The sequence below is a fragment of the Panicum hallii genome, chromosome 7 (assembly GCF_002211085.1).
Source record: "Panicum hallii strain FIL2 chromosome 7, PHallii_v3.1, whole genome shotgun sequence".
Classification (NCBI taxonomy): domain Eukaryota; kingdom Viridiplantae; phylum Streptophyta; class Magnoliopsida; order Poales; family Poaceae; genus Panicum; species Panicum hallii.
Genome location: NC_038048.1, coordinates 43,608,666 through 43,625,987, shown reverse-complemented (window position 1 = coordinate 43,625,987; position 17,322 = coordinate 43,608,666). Strand labels below are relative to the sequence as shown.

The window sequence follows — 17,322 nt, the reverse complement described above, 5'->3', positions numbered from 1 at the left end:
GGGACTAAAAATTAATCACAAGCCAACCCTTGGTTAACCGTACCTTAAAAAGATACCATGTCACGAGGTTTATCGCAGGTTTTGTGAGGGTGTAGCGTCCGGACTGGATTTTGGGTGGTACGCTGCTTGATTGACCGGAGATATGCATGTCCTGTGCTCAAATGTGCGGGATGCTGGTGGAGCTCACCTTTCACTGGTACCAATGTTGAAAGAAAAAGGCTTTCACATCGGATTTTTTCATGGATTTCTGGACGGAGGTGACACCGTTCATTGGATGTTTAACACCGGTTAGAGCAACTCCTACGGGAGTCTTAAAATGAGTTGTAAATTAAAATATAGGGCTCAACACTAAAATAACTAATCCAACGGAGACCCTATTTTATAAACAATCATCAAATTCTTTTGGGTCCGGACGTAACTAGACCCAAATCAGGGACTCGAAACCAGCGGTCCCATATGTGTTCGCACGCCCGCGCAACCTCCCGGACTTTTCCTCTCCTCAAGGCGCCGCCTCTCCCGCCTCGCCGCGCCTCCACCGAAGCACGACCGTGGAGATGGATGGAAGGCCACCCTCTCTTTCTCATTTACGCTCGGCAGCTAAACCCAGGCGGAATTCCATGGCGACGGCCCTAGATGCCATTGCAAGGTCGACGGTTGCCTCTGCTCGCCCAGATGCGCGAAGGTTTCCCTTGGTCCCGGGAGCTGCCGCAGATCCCCAAGCTTTGGAAGCAGGAGCTGTTCGACATGGAACGATGGCAGACAACATCGATTTTCGTTCCTCGGTGGCGCCGGCAATGTACCAAGAATCCCTGGCACCGATGGGTGGTTATAGGTATAATTCTTTCTGTTTATGTCAATAAATTCGATTGGTCTGTTGTTGTACACGAACGAATCCAGTGATTATTGGTTCTTATTTGTGATCTGGGATGTCCATTTGTGAATTGCATTAGTTGTTTGCGCCGCTACTAGTGTTACTGCTTGGGCTCCATTGCCGATTTTTTTTGTTCCGAATGTAATCTAATGTCGAGCTGGAGGCTGGCTGCACAAGGGAGGGGCCTGCCCTGACCAAAGCTTTCCGGGTAATTATTGTCAGATCAGCTAATGATCTGGATAACTAATAGCAGGGTAATAGTTGCTGCATATTGATGAAGCTAGGAAAGTTTTCGTGCATGTGCAATTGTCATTGTTCTATTCTGCCGCAGCAATAAGCTAGCAAACGCTCGTGGCTTCCGAAGCAATAAGCTGCATCAATAAGTGTTGCGCTGTGACCCACTATTAGTTGCTAGCACCATCACAACACAATGGCAGTACTGATGGCCTCCGAAGAGTTCAGAAATTCTTTAATTATTATATTTATTTCTAACTTGTTTTTAGTGGTTAAGGCTCCTCGCATTGAGTGAGTTAAAGCTTATTTTTGACCTACTGACACTGACGAGTTTTGTTTCAGTCCCTTGCCTCGGTATGTAAAATATTTCTGAAGAGGGCGAGCAGCAGCTAGATAGTATTTTTTTTAGTAGTTATGTGAATGTGAATGAAGCTTTCTGTACCAATGTGCTCCTATACTTTTGTCAAATTGGATAATTGCGATGCTTGCATTTGAGACCGACCTGTTAGCCTAGTGTTTGTGACTGGTTGACTGTAATTTATGAAACGCCCCGGCCTAAACAACCGGAGCTAAACATGTATTTAAACACCAGAAAACAGTCTCTGGTGAAAATACATTACACAAGTGGTGCCACAGTCATACCTAGCCTTATTTAACACGTTCGATTACAATAATAATATAAACTAGAAATACAATAGTTGCGATGATAAACGCAAGGGTAATCTCTTCATCGGACATGGGGGCTTCTATCACAACGGCACCACTCCAGACTTGGGTATAGGGCACGAACTACTCGCCTTCCTCAGGCACGAAATCAGGATCCTCTGCAACAAGTCATAAACGGGTGAGTACAAAAGTACTCAGCAAGTTCCACCTCACCCTACGGGAGGGGAATGATATGCACGATGCACATTAATCACAATGCATTAGTAATGCATCTTAAGTTAAACAACTCTTCCCGACACAACCCACAGTAGGTAGCTCACTAGTTGTCAGGACCACACCGTAGCCTGTCCATTCCGTGGACACGGACCATTCGAATGGATTCTACCCTCTGCAGAGGTCGTACACTGTACCCACAAGCTCGACTGCCCGAACGGACAACCGACATAGCCGACACCCAGCCGTGGTCACGCCCCAGCCCGGCCGCACAAACCCTCGGGTCCTGACCCCAATGGTCTATACCCGTAAACCATCCCTGCGACCGTCAGGCTAACCAGTGGGATTAGGCTAAGTCCGACCCATAACGGAACCTGTGGTCGTACTAAAGTAAGCTAGGTGAGATGTCAAAACAACTCGGTCCTTATGGTTCACCAGGGCAGCAACCATTCCTCAACATGTCAACTCGAGCCTACCTCCACGGTAGCACTCACCTGCCAGTCTACCACCACGGTAGCGCCGGCTCCAGCATACCCAGCTGCCCTAGCCTCAACCAAAACCCTTCATATCCTAGTCTCAACTCTGGATATGCATAACTACTCATATGCATGTATGAACACGCTCAATCACTCAAGCACTGATATATGTAATCGATCCTAAACCAGGACTACAACTAGACGTCCTCACATGGATGCAACCGCTCACGTAGGGGTCAATGAAACTTGCCTTCGCTTACGTACGCGTCGGCGACGGCGGCTTCCTGCTCGTGGTACGGGTCTTCTGGCTCCGGCCCGCTGTACTGACCTTCGTACTCCTTGGCCGGCTCCTCCTCGGTCACTCCGTGATCTACGGCGGAAACGGCGCAACCGGCAAACAACACAAGCAAGCTATAAAATATGCTCAAATGGAGATGAAAATAGGAGAAATAGATAGTACATGATTTGAGGAGAGGGTCAACTGTTGGAGCTCCGTCTCGTGAGTGAACTGGGCTCGGGAGAAGTGGTTCAGCTAGCAAAGTGAAGCGGCTCAGTGTGTTAGGGCTGATGGTGGAGTTCATCACGGCCTCGCTCCTTTTATAGGCAAGGAGAGCAGCAGCGGCGTCGCACAGGGACGAGCGGCGGCGTGGGCTGCGGCAGCTCGCCGTCAGCTCAAACAGTGGCAGCACTGAAGACGCGAGCGTCGAGGCGGCAAAGCCGGCGAGGACGCTGCAGCAGCGTGGGCAAGGTGGGGACGCGGAGGTGGGCGGCACGGCGCGGTGTCGGCGGCAGTGCGCGGTCCCGTCGTGGGGCCGGTGTGTCGCGCGTGCGCGAGCGAAAGCGAGCGTGGGTGGGGGGCGGCAGGGAGGTGCGTCGGCTTCCTTTTTAAATGAGGTGAGGCGGTTCGCGCGGCGGAGAAATATCTCGGCCGGCGCTGTGTGCGACGACCCTGATTTATGGCGAGGTGGAGCCTACCAACAGATGAATCATAACCTATATACTAAGTACTCAAGCTTAACCAGGAGACTAACACGTACCTTATTGGAGCGACAAAGTCACGAAGGAACGCACAACCTTAAGTGGCTAGTCCAACACTAAGCTTACCACAACTTATCTAACTTGCTCATGGGTGGATGGCAAAAGAAAAGGGGGTGGGGTCCTATTTATAGATCAAGGGGGATGGTGTTGCTAGTGAAGATAAAGAAAGCACCGGAGAAGGAAAACATAGGGGAAAGGGAAATCGAATTCCCCAAGGACTTATGCGCAATTTTAGAAAACTGCAGGGGCTCATCTGTAAGGCAAAATTTCCCATCAATCCAAAACTCAAATGAAGAAATGCCCAAAACGAAAGTTGAAGAGTTTTTCGAACTCTACAACATTGCTTTAGGGCTCAAATTCAAAAACTCAAAACTTATGTTTTTACACATGAATTTTTGGAACAAAAGTCAGATTTGAATTGCTTTTGTCCTAAAGAGTAAAGCTTTATAAAATTCAGGACCTAAATGCAAGCATTTATGACACATCATGATGACGGGATAGACTCGTCATAAATGTTGGATAGACATGTCATTATGACGGGATAGACTCGTCATAAATGTTGGATAGACATGTCATTATGACGGGATAGACTCGTCATAAATGTTGGATAGACATGTCATTATGAATCGTATTTTTACACTTTAGTCCTGAGTAAATTTAAAAGTTACTTTTTGTAAATCAATATTTGCCTAAAAGGACTTGTACTTTTATAAAATTACGCAAACACCCTTACTTTGCATTTCTTTCAGTAGTGATGAAAACTGGGATGTTACAAACCTACCCCACTTAGGTGGAATCTCGTCCCCGAGATTCAGCTTCACCACTAAAGAGACTGGGGAACTCGGCTCGGAGCGCATCTTCTCTCTCCCAAGTTGCTTCTGCTTCAGAATGCCCACTCCACTGGACTCGACAAATTTTGATTGCTGAGTTGCGGGTTCTTCGCGTCACAATATCTAGAATTTTTACTGGTACTTCTTGATATCTGAGATCATCCTGCAGGTCGATTGTTTCTGGGGCCACCTGTTCTTCTGGTACTCGCAGACACTTTCTGAGTTGGGACACGTGGAATACATCGTGTACATCTGACATCTCTGCTGGCAACTGAAGCTTATAGGCTACTGCTCCCACTTTCTTGATAATTGGGAAAGGTCCAATGTAACGTGGGGCCAACTTTCCTTGTACCTGGAATCTGCGTGTGCCGCGGATTGGGGAAACTTTTAGGTACACATAGTCCCCAACTTCAAAGCTGAGAGTACGCCTTCTTTTATCAGCATAACTTTTCTGGCGGGACTGAGCTGCCTTTATATTCTCTCTGATTTCCGCTATCTTTTCTTCTGCTTCCTTAATAAAATCTGGGCCCTCAATAATGCGGTCACCGACTTCAGTCCACATGAGAGGTGTGCGGCACTTCCTCCCGTAGAGGGCTTCAAATGGCGACATCTTTAAACTGGACTGGTAGCTGTTGTTGTAAGAGAACTCCGCATATGGCAAACTGTCTTCCCAATTTTTACCATAAGTAAGAACACAGGCTCTTAGCATGTCTTCAAGGATCTGATTAATTCTTTCGGTCTGGCCATCAGTCTGGGGATGATAGGCTGAACTGAAATCCAACTTTGTACCAAGTGCTTCATGTAACCTGCCCCAGAATCTCGAAGTGAACTGGGTGCCTCTATCTGACACAATCCTCTTAGGTACTCCATGCAACTTCACAATACGCTCAATATATAATTTGGCTAATTTATCCCCTCCATAACTGGTACGTACTGGGATGAAGTGTGCCACCTTAGTAAGTCGATCGACAATTACCCAAACCGAGTCATGGCCGCTCTGGGTTCTTGGTAGACCGGTGATAAAATCCATACTAACTTCATCCCACTTCCATACTGGAATTGGCAACGGTTGGAGTAATCCACTGGGCTTCTGGTGCTCTGCCTTAACCCTTTTGCACACATCACAATGAGCTACGAATCGAGCAATATCCCCCTTCATACCATTCCACCAATACTTCTCCTTAAGGTCCAGGTACATTTTCGTAGTGCCGGGGTGAATGGAATAAGTGGAGTTATGGGCTTCATCCAAGATGGTCCTGCGAAAATGACCTTGCTTAGGCACACATAATCTTTTCTTGAACCACAAGACTCCATCCTTATCTATCCTGAAATCTGGGGCTTTGCCTTCACTGTTGCGATCTTTAATCCATACCAATCTTTCATCCTCCATCTGAGCTTCCTTGATCTGGTCATCCAGGATGGGATGAACACTAAGATTGTGGTTGCAAGAGCGGCTTATAACCCTTAGGTTCAACTTCCTCATTTCTTCACTCAGCTCTGGGGCTTGCGTAACTAGGTGATGGCAATATGCTTTACGACTAAGCGCATCAGCCACCACATTAGCTTTTCCAGGGTGGTAATGAATCTCCAAATCATAGTCTTTGATCAACTCCAACCATCTTCTCTGTCTAAGGTTGAGATCTGACTGGGTGAAAATGTACTTCAGGCTCTTATGATCCGTGTAGATCTTACACTTGTTCCCGATTAGATAATGTCTCCAAATTTTGAGGGAATGCACCACCGCGGCTAACTCCAAGTCATGGGTGGGGTAGTTCTGCTCATGTGTTCTCAACTGTCTTGAGGCATAAGCTACAACTCTTCCTTCTTGCATAAGCACACAGCCCAATCCTTGTCGAGATGCGTCGCAATAAACGACAAAGCTCTTCTGATTATCTGGCAAAATTAGCACCGGGGCAGAAGTTAGTCGCCTCTTCAATTCTTGAAAGCTTCCCTCGCAAGCTTCAGACCAGACAAACTTTGTGTCCTTTCGGAGCAACTCGGTCATAGGCCGGGCTATCTTAGAGAAACCTTCTATAAATCTCCGGTAATAGCCGGCTAATCCCAAGAAACTCCTAATCTCCGAGGCTGAGGTTGGTTGCTTCCATTCTGATACTGCCTTGACCTTTTCTGGGTCTACTTCAACACCTTCAGCTGTTAAGACGTGACCCAGGAAACTGACTCTCTGCATCCAGAATTCACACTTACTAAACTTGGCATACAACTGGTGTTTTCTGAGTTTTCCCAGCACAACTCTAAGATGTTGTCCATGTTCCTCAGCACTCTTAGAGTAGACCAGTATGTCGTCTATGAATACCACGACAAACCGATCTAACTCCTCCATAAACACCTTATTCATGAGGGTCATGAAAAAGGCGGGGGCGTTAGTTAGACCAAAAGGCATCACTGTGAACTCATACTGGCCATAACGGGTCCTGAAGGCTGTCTTAGGGATGTCCTCTGGTCGTACTCTGAGCTGATGATAGCCTGATCTCAGATCTATTTTGGAGAAGAACTTAGCTCCCTTCAGTTGATCAAACAGGTCATCGATCCGAGGCAGGGGGTACTTGTTCTTGATGGTGACTGCATTCAGGTCACGGTAGTCTACACAAAGTCTCATGCTTCCATCTTTCTTCTTCACAAAGAGCACTGGGGCTCCCCATGGAGAAGCAGCAGGTCTAATAAATCCCTTTTGTTGGAGCTCCTCAAGCTGCTTCTTCAACTCGGCAAGCTCTGGGGCTGCTAACCGATAGGCATTCTTTGCTATAGGCTTGGTTCCAGGGACTAAGTCAATAGTGAACTCTACATCTCTTTCTGGAGGCATACCGGGTAGTTCATCCGGAAATACATCTGCAAATTCCTGAACTACTGGCACATCTTCTGGGGATTCTGCTTGAATGTGGTTCACCATGGAGTCTGGTAGGCTAGGCTGGATTAGGCATGTGACTGTTGACCCTTGGTGGTTGGTGACTGTCACTGCTCTCTCAGCACAGGCTATGTTTCCTCGGTGCTTGGTGAGCCAGTCCATACCGAGTATGACATCTATCCCTTTGGAAGCAAGGACTACTAGATTGGCAAGAAATACTACCCCACTTAGATTTATAGGGATATCTAAGACACCTAAGTGGCAAGGTATATGACCTCCAGGCGAACGTGTCATTAACGGCCTCTTAAGGGCTATAGTAGGTATATCATGCTTTTCCACAAAGTGGGAGGATATAAAGGAATGTGATGCTCCAGAATCAAAGAGTACTGAGGCTAGAGCTGATTGGACCAGAAACTCACCGAAAATCACTCCTGGTGCATCCTCTGCTTCTTCCACGTTCACATGGTTCACCTTTGCCTTGCCGAAGGACTGCTGCTGGCTCCTAGCTGGTGCAGTACGGTTGGTTCCCGCCGGCTGCTTTGGTCCTTGAACAGAGTTGGAGAAAATAGAAGGGGCCGGCTGATTGAGATACGGACAGTTGGCCCTGTAGTGTCCGACTTCACGGCAGTTGAAACAGGCCTTCGGATTGGTCACTTGACTTCCGCCAGTCGGTTGGGTGCGGGAGGTGTTCTGGGTCTGCAAAATCGGAGCTGACTGGGCTGGCTTCTGGAAAGAACCGGGGTGCGTTCTAAATGAGGTTGCACCCTGGCTCCTCTGGTCTGAGTGAGCCGGATACTGAGTCTTCTGGAACTTCTCCATCTGCTGGGGTTTCTTGCTTTCAAACCGTCGTTTGCGCTCACTGAGTTCTGACTTCCTATTTCTCTCAGTGGTGATAGCCCTGTTGATCATGGCATTAAAGTCACTGTGGGTGGTGACTTCAACCAAGGTCCTGATTTCAGGGTTAAGTCCACCAAGAAAAGCTTCTTGCTTCTTCTCGTCATCATTGATATCCTCTGGTGCATAACGAGATAACTCCGTGAACTTATGGAGATACTCCGTCACATTCATACCACCTTGACGAAGCTTTCTGAACTCATCCCTCTTGAGCTTCATGACACTGCTGGGGATGTGATGTTCTCTGAAGATCTTGACAAAGTCAGCCCATACCATCTCGTTAGCGTTTTCATTTATTTCCCGATAACTCTGCCACCAAGCAAGGGCTGGTCCCCTTAACTGTTGTACTGCGAGCAAAACTTTGTCTCTGTCATCTGCATGAACCACCTCGAGCTTCATTTCAATCTCTCGCAGCCAATCATCTGCCTCAATAGGGTTATCAGATCCTCCAAACTTAGGTGGCTGCAAGCGGTTGAAATCTGCAATTCTGCTGCCATTGCCATGATGCATTGCAGGTCTATTGTTGCCAGGATTGCCTTGAGCTTGAGCTGTGAGAGTGGTCACAAGAACTTGAAGGAGTTGGTTCTGCTGCTGCAGTATGGCTGCCAGATCAATGGGTGCTGGGGCACGGGGAGGTGGCGGTGGTGGGTGTCCATTTTCTGGTGCTCCTGGGGCTACGTTCAAAGGGGCCTGGTTTCTCGGGTTGACTTCGTCACCGTCTTCCTGAGCATGGAGTCCCTGGACTCGACTCGAACGACGGGACATCTTCGGTAAAGAAGGGATAAGGTACGATTAGGTGGCTCTCCTAATTTATTACTAGGGTAGATTTGCATATATATATATATATATAATAGCACACAACACAAACAAATCATTCAAGCACCAAGCATTCATTCAAACAAGTAGGGGTACATGACATGACGGATTACAATAACGCGGCTCGACTTTTAAGGGTCGGCCAGGACGACTCGACTACTGGACCCTACAACACGGTCTTCGGGGTCACTGTTTCCGGGATCTCGGGGAGAGGCGGGAGGCGTGGGCGGCACTGATTCGCAAATCCTCCTGCGCGGTTGGGACAAAGGGTACAGTGGGATCCCCTCCAGGATTGGTGGCTCCGCGGCGGTCCTGGGATGGCGTTCCTTGCGCTTGGCACGGTCCACTAGGTAAACACCCCTAAGGAGTTGACTGTGGCGATCTGCCTGTTCCCTAAGGTTATCTTCAGCCACAGCGAGGCGGCTTTCAGCTTCAGCCGCTCGGGCTTCTGCCTGAGCTAAGGCCAGCTTAGCCTTATGCCAACGGGACTCCGCTCCCTCAGCACGCTGGATTAAATCTCTCACACGCTGATGCAGTTGGTCGCACAAATCGTCGAGGCTAAGCAAATAGCCAGACATAGCGACAACTGTGGGGTTCTTCTCTGTCCCTGCGGGACTTTCCAGGTTGCGGATCCTCGCTGCCCAAGCAGGACGGCTACGATCCAACGGTGGGAAGTACTTCATGGGCGTGGAACCCAAGTGCCATTCGAACATCTGGCACAGGTACCGTAGTGCCTTGCGAGCTGCAAGTTGAATGGTGTCAGGCATACGGGCTCCAGTGGCGGTGATGCTCCAGGGTTGCATTTCCAAGTATTTATCACTGGCGCCAATATGGACGGTGACCTCACAGCTTTCGGTGCCATGCTCCATGAACTCGCGACCCGCATACTCCGGTCGTTCCGGAATACCCAGTCGCACCGTGGCAGCATAAAGCACCCTGGGAAATCCATCTTCGTTGATGCAGTAGGTGGTGGTCCAGTCATCCGCCATCTAACTTACAAAGGTAGGGTTAGCATAATAAGGATAAAGTTTTAAGGACTAATAGGGTCTCATGGATTGACCATCCTAGGGCTCCTACGGTCATCGTTACTACCGGTTCGTGTCCTACAGCCAAGCATGGCTCTGATACCACTTGAAACGCCCCGGCCTAAACAACCGGAGCTAAACATGTATTTAAACACCAGAAAACAGTCTCTGGTGAAAATACATTACACAAGTGGTGCCACAGTCATACCTAGCCTTATTTAACACGTTCGATTACAATAATAATATAAACTAGAAATACAATAGTTGCGATGATAAACGCAAGGGTAATCTCTTCATCGGACATGGGGGCTTCTATCACAACGGCACCACTCCAGACTTGGGTATAGGGCACGAACTACTCGCCTTCCTCAGGCACGAAATCAGGATCCTCTGCAACAAGTCATAAACGGGTGAGTACAAAAGTACTCAGCAAGTTCCACCTCACCCTACGGGAGGGGAATGATATGCACGATGCACATTAATCACAATGCATTAGTAATGCATCTTAAGTTAAACAACTCTTCCCGACACAACCCACAGTAGGTAGCTCACTAGTTGTCAGGACCACACCGTAGCCTGTCCATTCCGTGGACACGGACCATTCGAATGGATTCTACCCTCTGCAGAGGTCGTACACTGTACCCACAAGCTCGACTGCCCGAACGGACAACCGACATAGCCGACACCCAGCCGTGGTCACGCCCCAGCCCGGCCGCACAAACCCTCGGGTCCTGACCCCAATGGTCTATACCCGTAAACCATCCCTGCGACCGTCAGGCTAACCAGTGGGATTAGGCTAAGTCCGACCCATAACGGAACCTGTGGTCGTACTAAAGTAAGCTAGGTGAGATGTCAAAACAACTCGGTCCTTATGGTTCACCAGGGCAGCAACCATTCCTCAACATGTCAACTCGAGCCTACCTCCACGGTAGCACTCACCTGCCAGTCTACCACCACGGTAGCGCCGGCTCCAGCATACCCAGCTGCCCTAGCCTCAACCAAAACCCTTCATATCCTAGTCTCAACTCTGGATATGCATAACTACTCATATGCATGTATGAACACGCTCAATCACTCAAGCACTGATATATGTAATCGATCCTAAACCAGGACTACAACTAGACGTCCTCACATGGATGCAACCGCTCACGTAGGGGTCAATGAAACTTGCCTTCGCTTACGTACGCGTCGGCGACGGCGGCTTCCTGCTCGTGGTACGGGTCTTCTGGCTCCGGCCCGCTGTACTGACCTTCGTACTCCTTGGCCGGCTCCTCCTCGGTCACTCCGTGATCTACGGCGGAAACGGCGCAACCGGCAAACAACACAAGCAAGCTATAAAATATGCTCAAATGGAGATGAAAATAGGAGAAATAGATAGTACATGATTTGAGGAGAGGGTCAACTGTTGGAGCTCCGTCTCGTGAGTGAACTGGGCTCGGGAGAAGTGGTTCAGCTAGCAAAGTGAAGCGGCTCAGTGTGTTAGGGCTGATGGTGGAGTTCATCACGGCCTCGCTCCTTTTATAGGCAAGGAGAGCAGCAGCGGCGTCGCACAGGGACGAGCGGCGGCGTGGGCTGCGGCAGCTCGCCGTCAGCTCAAACAGTGGCAGCACTGAAGACGCGAGCGTCGAGGCGGCAAAGCCGGCGAGGACGCTGCAGCAGCGTGGGCAAGGTGGGGACGCGGAGGTGGGCGGCACGGCGCGGTGTCGGCGGCAGTGCGCGGTCCCGTCGTGGGGCCGGTGTGTCGCGCGTGCGCGAGCGAAAGCGAGCGTGGGTGGGGGACGGCAGGGAGGTGCGTCGGCTTCCTTTTTAAATGAGGTGAGGCGGTTCGCGCGGCGGAGAAATATCTCGGCCGGCGCTGTGTGCGACGACCCTGATTTATGGCGAGGTGGAGCCTACCAACAGATGAATCATAACCTATATACTAAGTACTCAAGCTTAACCAGGAGACTAACACGTACCTTATTGGAGCGACAAAGTCACGAAGGAACGCACAACCTTAAGTGGCTAGTCCAACACTAAGCTTACCACAACTTATCTAACTTGCTCATGGGTGGATGGCAAAAGAAAAGGGGGTGGGGTCCTATTTATAGATCAAGGGGGATGGTGTTGCTAGTGAAGATAAAGAAAGCACCGGAGAAGGAAAACATAGGGGAAAGGGAAATCGAATTCCCCAAGGACTTATGCGCAATTTTAGAAAACTGCAGGGGCTCATCTGTAAGGCAAAATTTCCCATCAATCCAAAACTCAAATGAAGAAATGCCCAAAACGAAAGTTGAAGAGTTTTTCGAACTCTACAACATTGCTTTAGGGCTCAAATTCAAAAACTCAAAACTTATGTTTTTACACATGAATTTTTGGAACAAAAGTCAGATTTGAATTGCTTTTGTCCTAAAGAGTAAAGCTTTATAAAATTCAGGACCTAAATGCAAGCATTTATGACACATCATGATGACGGGATAGACTCGTCATAAATGTTGGATAGACATGTCATTATGACGGGATAGACTCGTCATAAATGTTGGATAGACATGTCATTATGACGGGATAGACTCGTCATAAATGTTGGATAGACATGTCATTATGAATCGTATTTTTACACTTTAGTCCTGAGTAAATTTAAAAGTTACTTTTTGTAAATCAATATTTGCCTAAAAGGACTTGTACTTTTATAAAATTACGCAAACACCCTTACTTTGCATTTCTTTCAGTAGTGATGAAAACTGGGATGTTACATTTATAACCAGACTCATTTCTGTTATGCAGCACAACAATGTCACCTGGGTTCTACACTAATCTTCTCAACCAAAGCTCTAAAGATGTTTTCCTGTTCCAGGAAATTATGGAAAGTGAACATGAGGTCATAGAGTCACCACCATCGAATGATTCTGGTTCACAGTCAAAACCAAAGGGCCGTTCCAAGAATTTCAGTGAAGCTGAAGATATTTTGTTGGTTTCAGAGTATCTTAATATAAGTAAAGATGCTATTATTGGAAGGGATCAAAAGGATGGCCGATATTGGGAAAGAATTGATAAGTACTTTCATGTGAATAGGACATTCGAATCAGATCGTAATTGGTCATCGTTGAAGCATCGGTGGGGTATAATTCACAAAGATGTGAGTATTTTCCAAGGTTTCCATGAAAACATAGAAAGGAGAAATGAAAGTGGGAAGACAAGTGATGATAAGGTACAGTACACATGTATAACTATTTTTTATTTTAATTGTTCAAGTACTATGAAGTTGCTCAGATGTGCATTTTATCTTTGTGTATGCAGGTGGCTGAAGCAAATGCAGTGTTGCATGAACTCAGAAAAAAAGCTTTTCCTTTTTTCCATGCATGGAACATTCTTAGGCAGGAGCCAGAGTGGGCTGAAGATAAAGCTTCTCATGAACCGAACAATGCATATGTAGATGATCATCCCAATGCTCAAAGACCTGCAGGAAGAAAAGCTGAAAAGGAAAAATTGAAAGAGAAAAGGCGCAGCGATGATGAGCCTGATCCTTTCATTGAAGAGGTTAAAAAATGAGAGAATTAAAAGAAGAAATTGAGAGGGAACGAAGGGAGCGTGACGAAAGGTTCTTTGAGCTTGATAAGAAAAAAATAGAGTTGGAGCAAGACCAGCATGACAAGATGATAATGGAACTTGACATAAATACAATGGATGACCAAGCAAAACAATATTTTCAGTTGATGAAAGAAGAGATTCTAGATCGTCGTTTTGGGAATAGGCAGTCATAGGTGTTTTATTCTTATAATTTAGACTCTCTATTTTCTTCAATACAAATTAGAAATTCATATGATGTAAGAATATATTTTATCTACATTTGGAGCACTTTACAACATATACGATGTCTGTGAATCATATATAGTGTGCTTGAGAGTTGGTTTGTGCTATCTTTTAAAAAGGATATTCGTTTCATGGTTGCAGCTACCTATACTGATTTCTGATCATAAGTTGGTTTGTGAGTCATATATATTTTTATCTTCAGGTCAGTGCATTGCACGGTGTCAGAAGTATTACAGTTCCTCATCTAGCGAGGAAAGCAACGATAAATAGCACATTGCTGTTGAGTAAGACTGCAAAAAAGAACATGCTCTGCTTTCTTGGGAAGCTGTGCATTGACATCAGCTTTCATACGCCTAAGAAGATATGGCATGATCAGGTCACGTAGGACAACAACATATCTGTATGCTGTGGAGACTTGCAATGGTGCTGCATTAGCATACCCGCCAACAGTAATTGGAACTGAAACTCGGTCCCAAATACAGGCAACACCCCAAGTTTTCCAGGGAACACGAAATTGAAAAGAGTAATCTCACATCAGGCACTGAATTTCAAGTAACTTTAAATAACACTAGAACTCATGACAGAATGATAGTAATCAAAAGGTTCAATATAGTAAAATGCTTACAATAAGGATTAAAAGTATTTTGATAAAGTACAAAATTGACAACATTCTAAACTACTGTTTGACCATATTACATTTGGCTTGCCACTCCCATAGATGTTCAACTAGATCCTTCTGCAGCTGAACATGAATATGAGGATCTCGGATGTCTTTATGCTTGTCGACAAACGAAGTAAAATTTGAAGTCCCAGCACGTAAAACCCAATTCTTTATCTCTGCATCGCTCTTATCATAGGGTGCCTCAAGATGACTGTCTCGTTCATCTTCTATTATCATGTTATGCATTATGATACATGCTGTCATTATATTTCTAAGTGTTGCTTTATCCCAAAACCTTGCTGGCCCTCGAACAATGGCAAAGCGAGCCTACAACACTCCAAAGGCACATTCAACATCTTTTCTTTGTAACTCTTGTGCTTTAGCAAAATTTTTATCCTTCAAATTTGCCGGGGCTTTAATTGTTTTCACAAAGGTCGACCAAGTAGGATAGATCCCATTTGCTAGGTAGTAGCCTTTATCATAATTGTGCTCATTAATTTTATAGTTAACTGCTGGAGCTTCTCCTTGAGTTAGTCTATCAAAAAGATGAGATCTATGCAAAACATTGACATCATTGAGTGATCCTGGAAGATCAAAGAAAGCATGCCATATCCATAAATCAGTGGACGCAACTGCCTCTAGTATAATTGTTGGTTCTTTCACGTGACCATAAAACATGCCTTGTAAAGCTGCTGGATAATTTTTCCACTTCCAATGCATACAATCAATACTTCCAAGCATTCCAGAAAATCCACATTGTTCAGCAATATTAAGCAACCTAGCTGTATCATTTTCATTTGGAGGCCTTAAGTATTCTTTTCCAAAAACCTCACAAACAGCCTTGACAAATTTCCGAAGGCACAAAATAGCGGTGCTTTCACCCATCCGCAAGTACTCATCAACGTAATCTGCTGGAATACCATAAACTAGTTGTCTAAAAGCTGGAGTCACTTTCTGCAAACAAGAAAAACCAACCTTACCAACAACATTTTCTTTCTGAACAAAGTACTCATCATGCTTTGCAACAGCTTCAGCTATCCAATAGAAAAGACAGTAGCTCATCCGAAAACGCCTCCTGAAAAATTTCTCAGGATATGTTGGGTCTTCAGCGAAGTAGTCACGGTATAATTTTTTATCATGCTCTTCTCTATCACAATCATAAGTCTTATGTCCAAATACTGAACCTCCTCTCTTTCTTCATTGCTTATTCTTCCTATTCTGGTACTCACCAAGCATAAATACCGTGTGGTCAAGTTCATCATTCAACTCATCGTCTTCAAGGTGCCTCATAGTTCTTTTCATTGCAGACATCCTTGTGCAATCAAATGAGCAGGATATAATAATATATTAATTATCCATCGGTGAAAACAACATTGTCACCGTACTGTTGTGCAAACTAAATATAAATCAAACAAGCTAATTAAGAACAACAGAGTTACAGAATTCTAGATAGCAAGTTAATCAAACTGCAATATAAGAAGTTTAACAATTACTATATATACTTGCTTCATATTATCAACAAGGTACTTCGTATCGAAACCAAAATGGAATGAACAAGCAACTAAGTTCAATGTGAGCCTGAAACAACAGCACGTACTGCCTACCCGCATGGTATTGTTAATTAGCTTGCATAATCAAATTGGTGGCCGTGTTGAGAAGGGCTTACCGCACATGGTCTGACATTCTTGCGGCGGTAATAGTATAGGGACGGAGCGTGCCTGCCTGAAGAACAACGACAATTGGCTACGGGTGCTACGTGCCTGCTTGAAGAATCTGTGGCGACGTGCTGCGGAAGGATCTGTGGCGGCGCCGACCGGCTGGACGGAGGACAGGGATGAGCTGCTGCCGGAGGACCCACGACGTCAATCGATGGCGACGCCGGCCGACTGCACGGAGGATGCGGACGTGGTCCCGGCAGAATCAACGCGACGCCGGTCGGTTGCGCAGAGGACGGCGACGTGCTGCCGGAAGGGCCAACGGTGGTGGCGGCTACCCGGGACAGGTACCTGGTGCCGTATGCATGGATGGCATCGGTGTGGGAACAGAATTTTTGAGCAGACTTGAGCGGGAGAGGAAGGAAAAATAAGCGGGAGTGAAAATGTAGGCGGGAAACAACGCGGGAGGCAACAACAAAACTGAATTAGTTGGAAATGACGGGATTTGAGACCCGAGGGTTGGAGATCAATAAATTTTTTGGGTCCTAAACTAAACAAATCAGACTCTAATACAAATTTTAGGATCCAGATTTAGAACTTCTTGTTGGAGTTGCTCTTACGAATATTAAATATAAACCAATTATAAAACTAATTGTATAAATGATGGCTAATTCATGAGACGAATCCATCAAAACTAATTAGTTTATGATTTGCCCATGTTCTGCTATCGTAAATATATGGTAATGATGAATTAATTAGCTTTATTAGATTTGTCTCGTGAGTCAGTTCCGACTCATACAATTAGTTTAATAGTTAGCTCATATTTAATCTCTTTAATTGGCATCAACATCCGATGCAGGGTGGTTAGATAATTCTAATTACTCACTCTTTTTAATTTTGGTCAATTTACAGATAAATGCCATCAGCGGCAAACTTTTTTCACCGTACACAGACCATAAAATATATTAATTGACTATAAATGTTAGTGTTTCTTTTATAAGTTTGATCAAGTTTAGCTGAAAATAGGCGAGTGAGAGTAGTTTGTGAGGCTACAAAGACCAAATAATAAAAAGCTAGAATATAAGCTCTTTCATCAGTTTTATAATTTGAAACGGACCAAGCAGACTATATAAAATCATTTTATAATGGCTAGAGGTTTTCATCAGTTTTTTGTAATCGCTGCATCGGTACAAGTGCGCGATCCACGAAGTCAAGCCGGTAGCGTCAGGAATCTTGACCGTGGTCGAGACTCAAGGCTTTGGATGTCGGCAGAGGGCAGGGGAGAGAGACC

The 17,322-nt window shown here is 46.0% G+C and overlaps 1 protein-coding gene and 1 pseudogene across 1 annotated transcript; one reads left to right on the top strand and one right to left on the bottom strand.

Annotated features, from left to right (window-relative positions):
- Positions 1-12,696: 12,696 nt before the first annotated feature.
- Positions 12,697-13,454, top strand: LOC112900845 (glutathione S-transferase T3-like). The gene is made up of 2 exons (XM_025969637.1): positions 12,697-13,113; positions 13,203-13,454. Exons 1-2 carry the CDS (start codon positions 12,697-12,699, stop codon positions 13,452-13,454), a joined length of 669 nt encoding a protein of 222 aa, XP_025825422.1.
- A 937-nt stretch (positions 13,455-14,391) lies between these two features.
- LOC112900844 lies at positions 14,392-15,438 on the bottom strand (annotated as a pseudogene).
- Between the last annotated feature and the right edge of the window lie 1,884 nt (positions 15,439-17,322).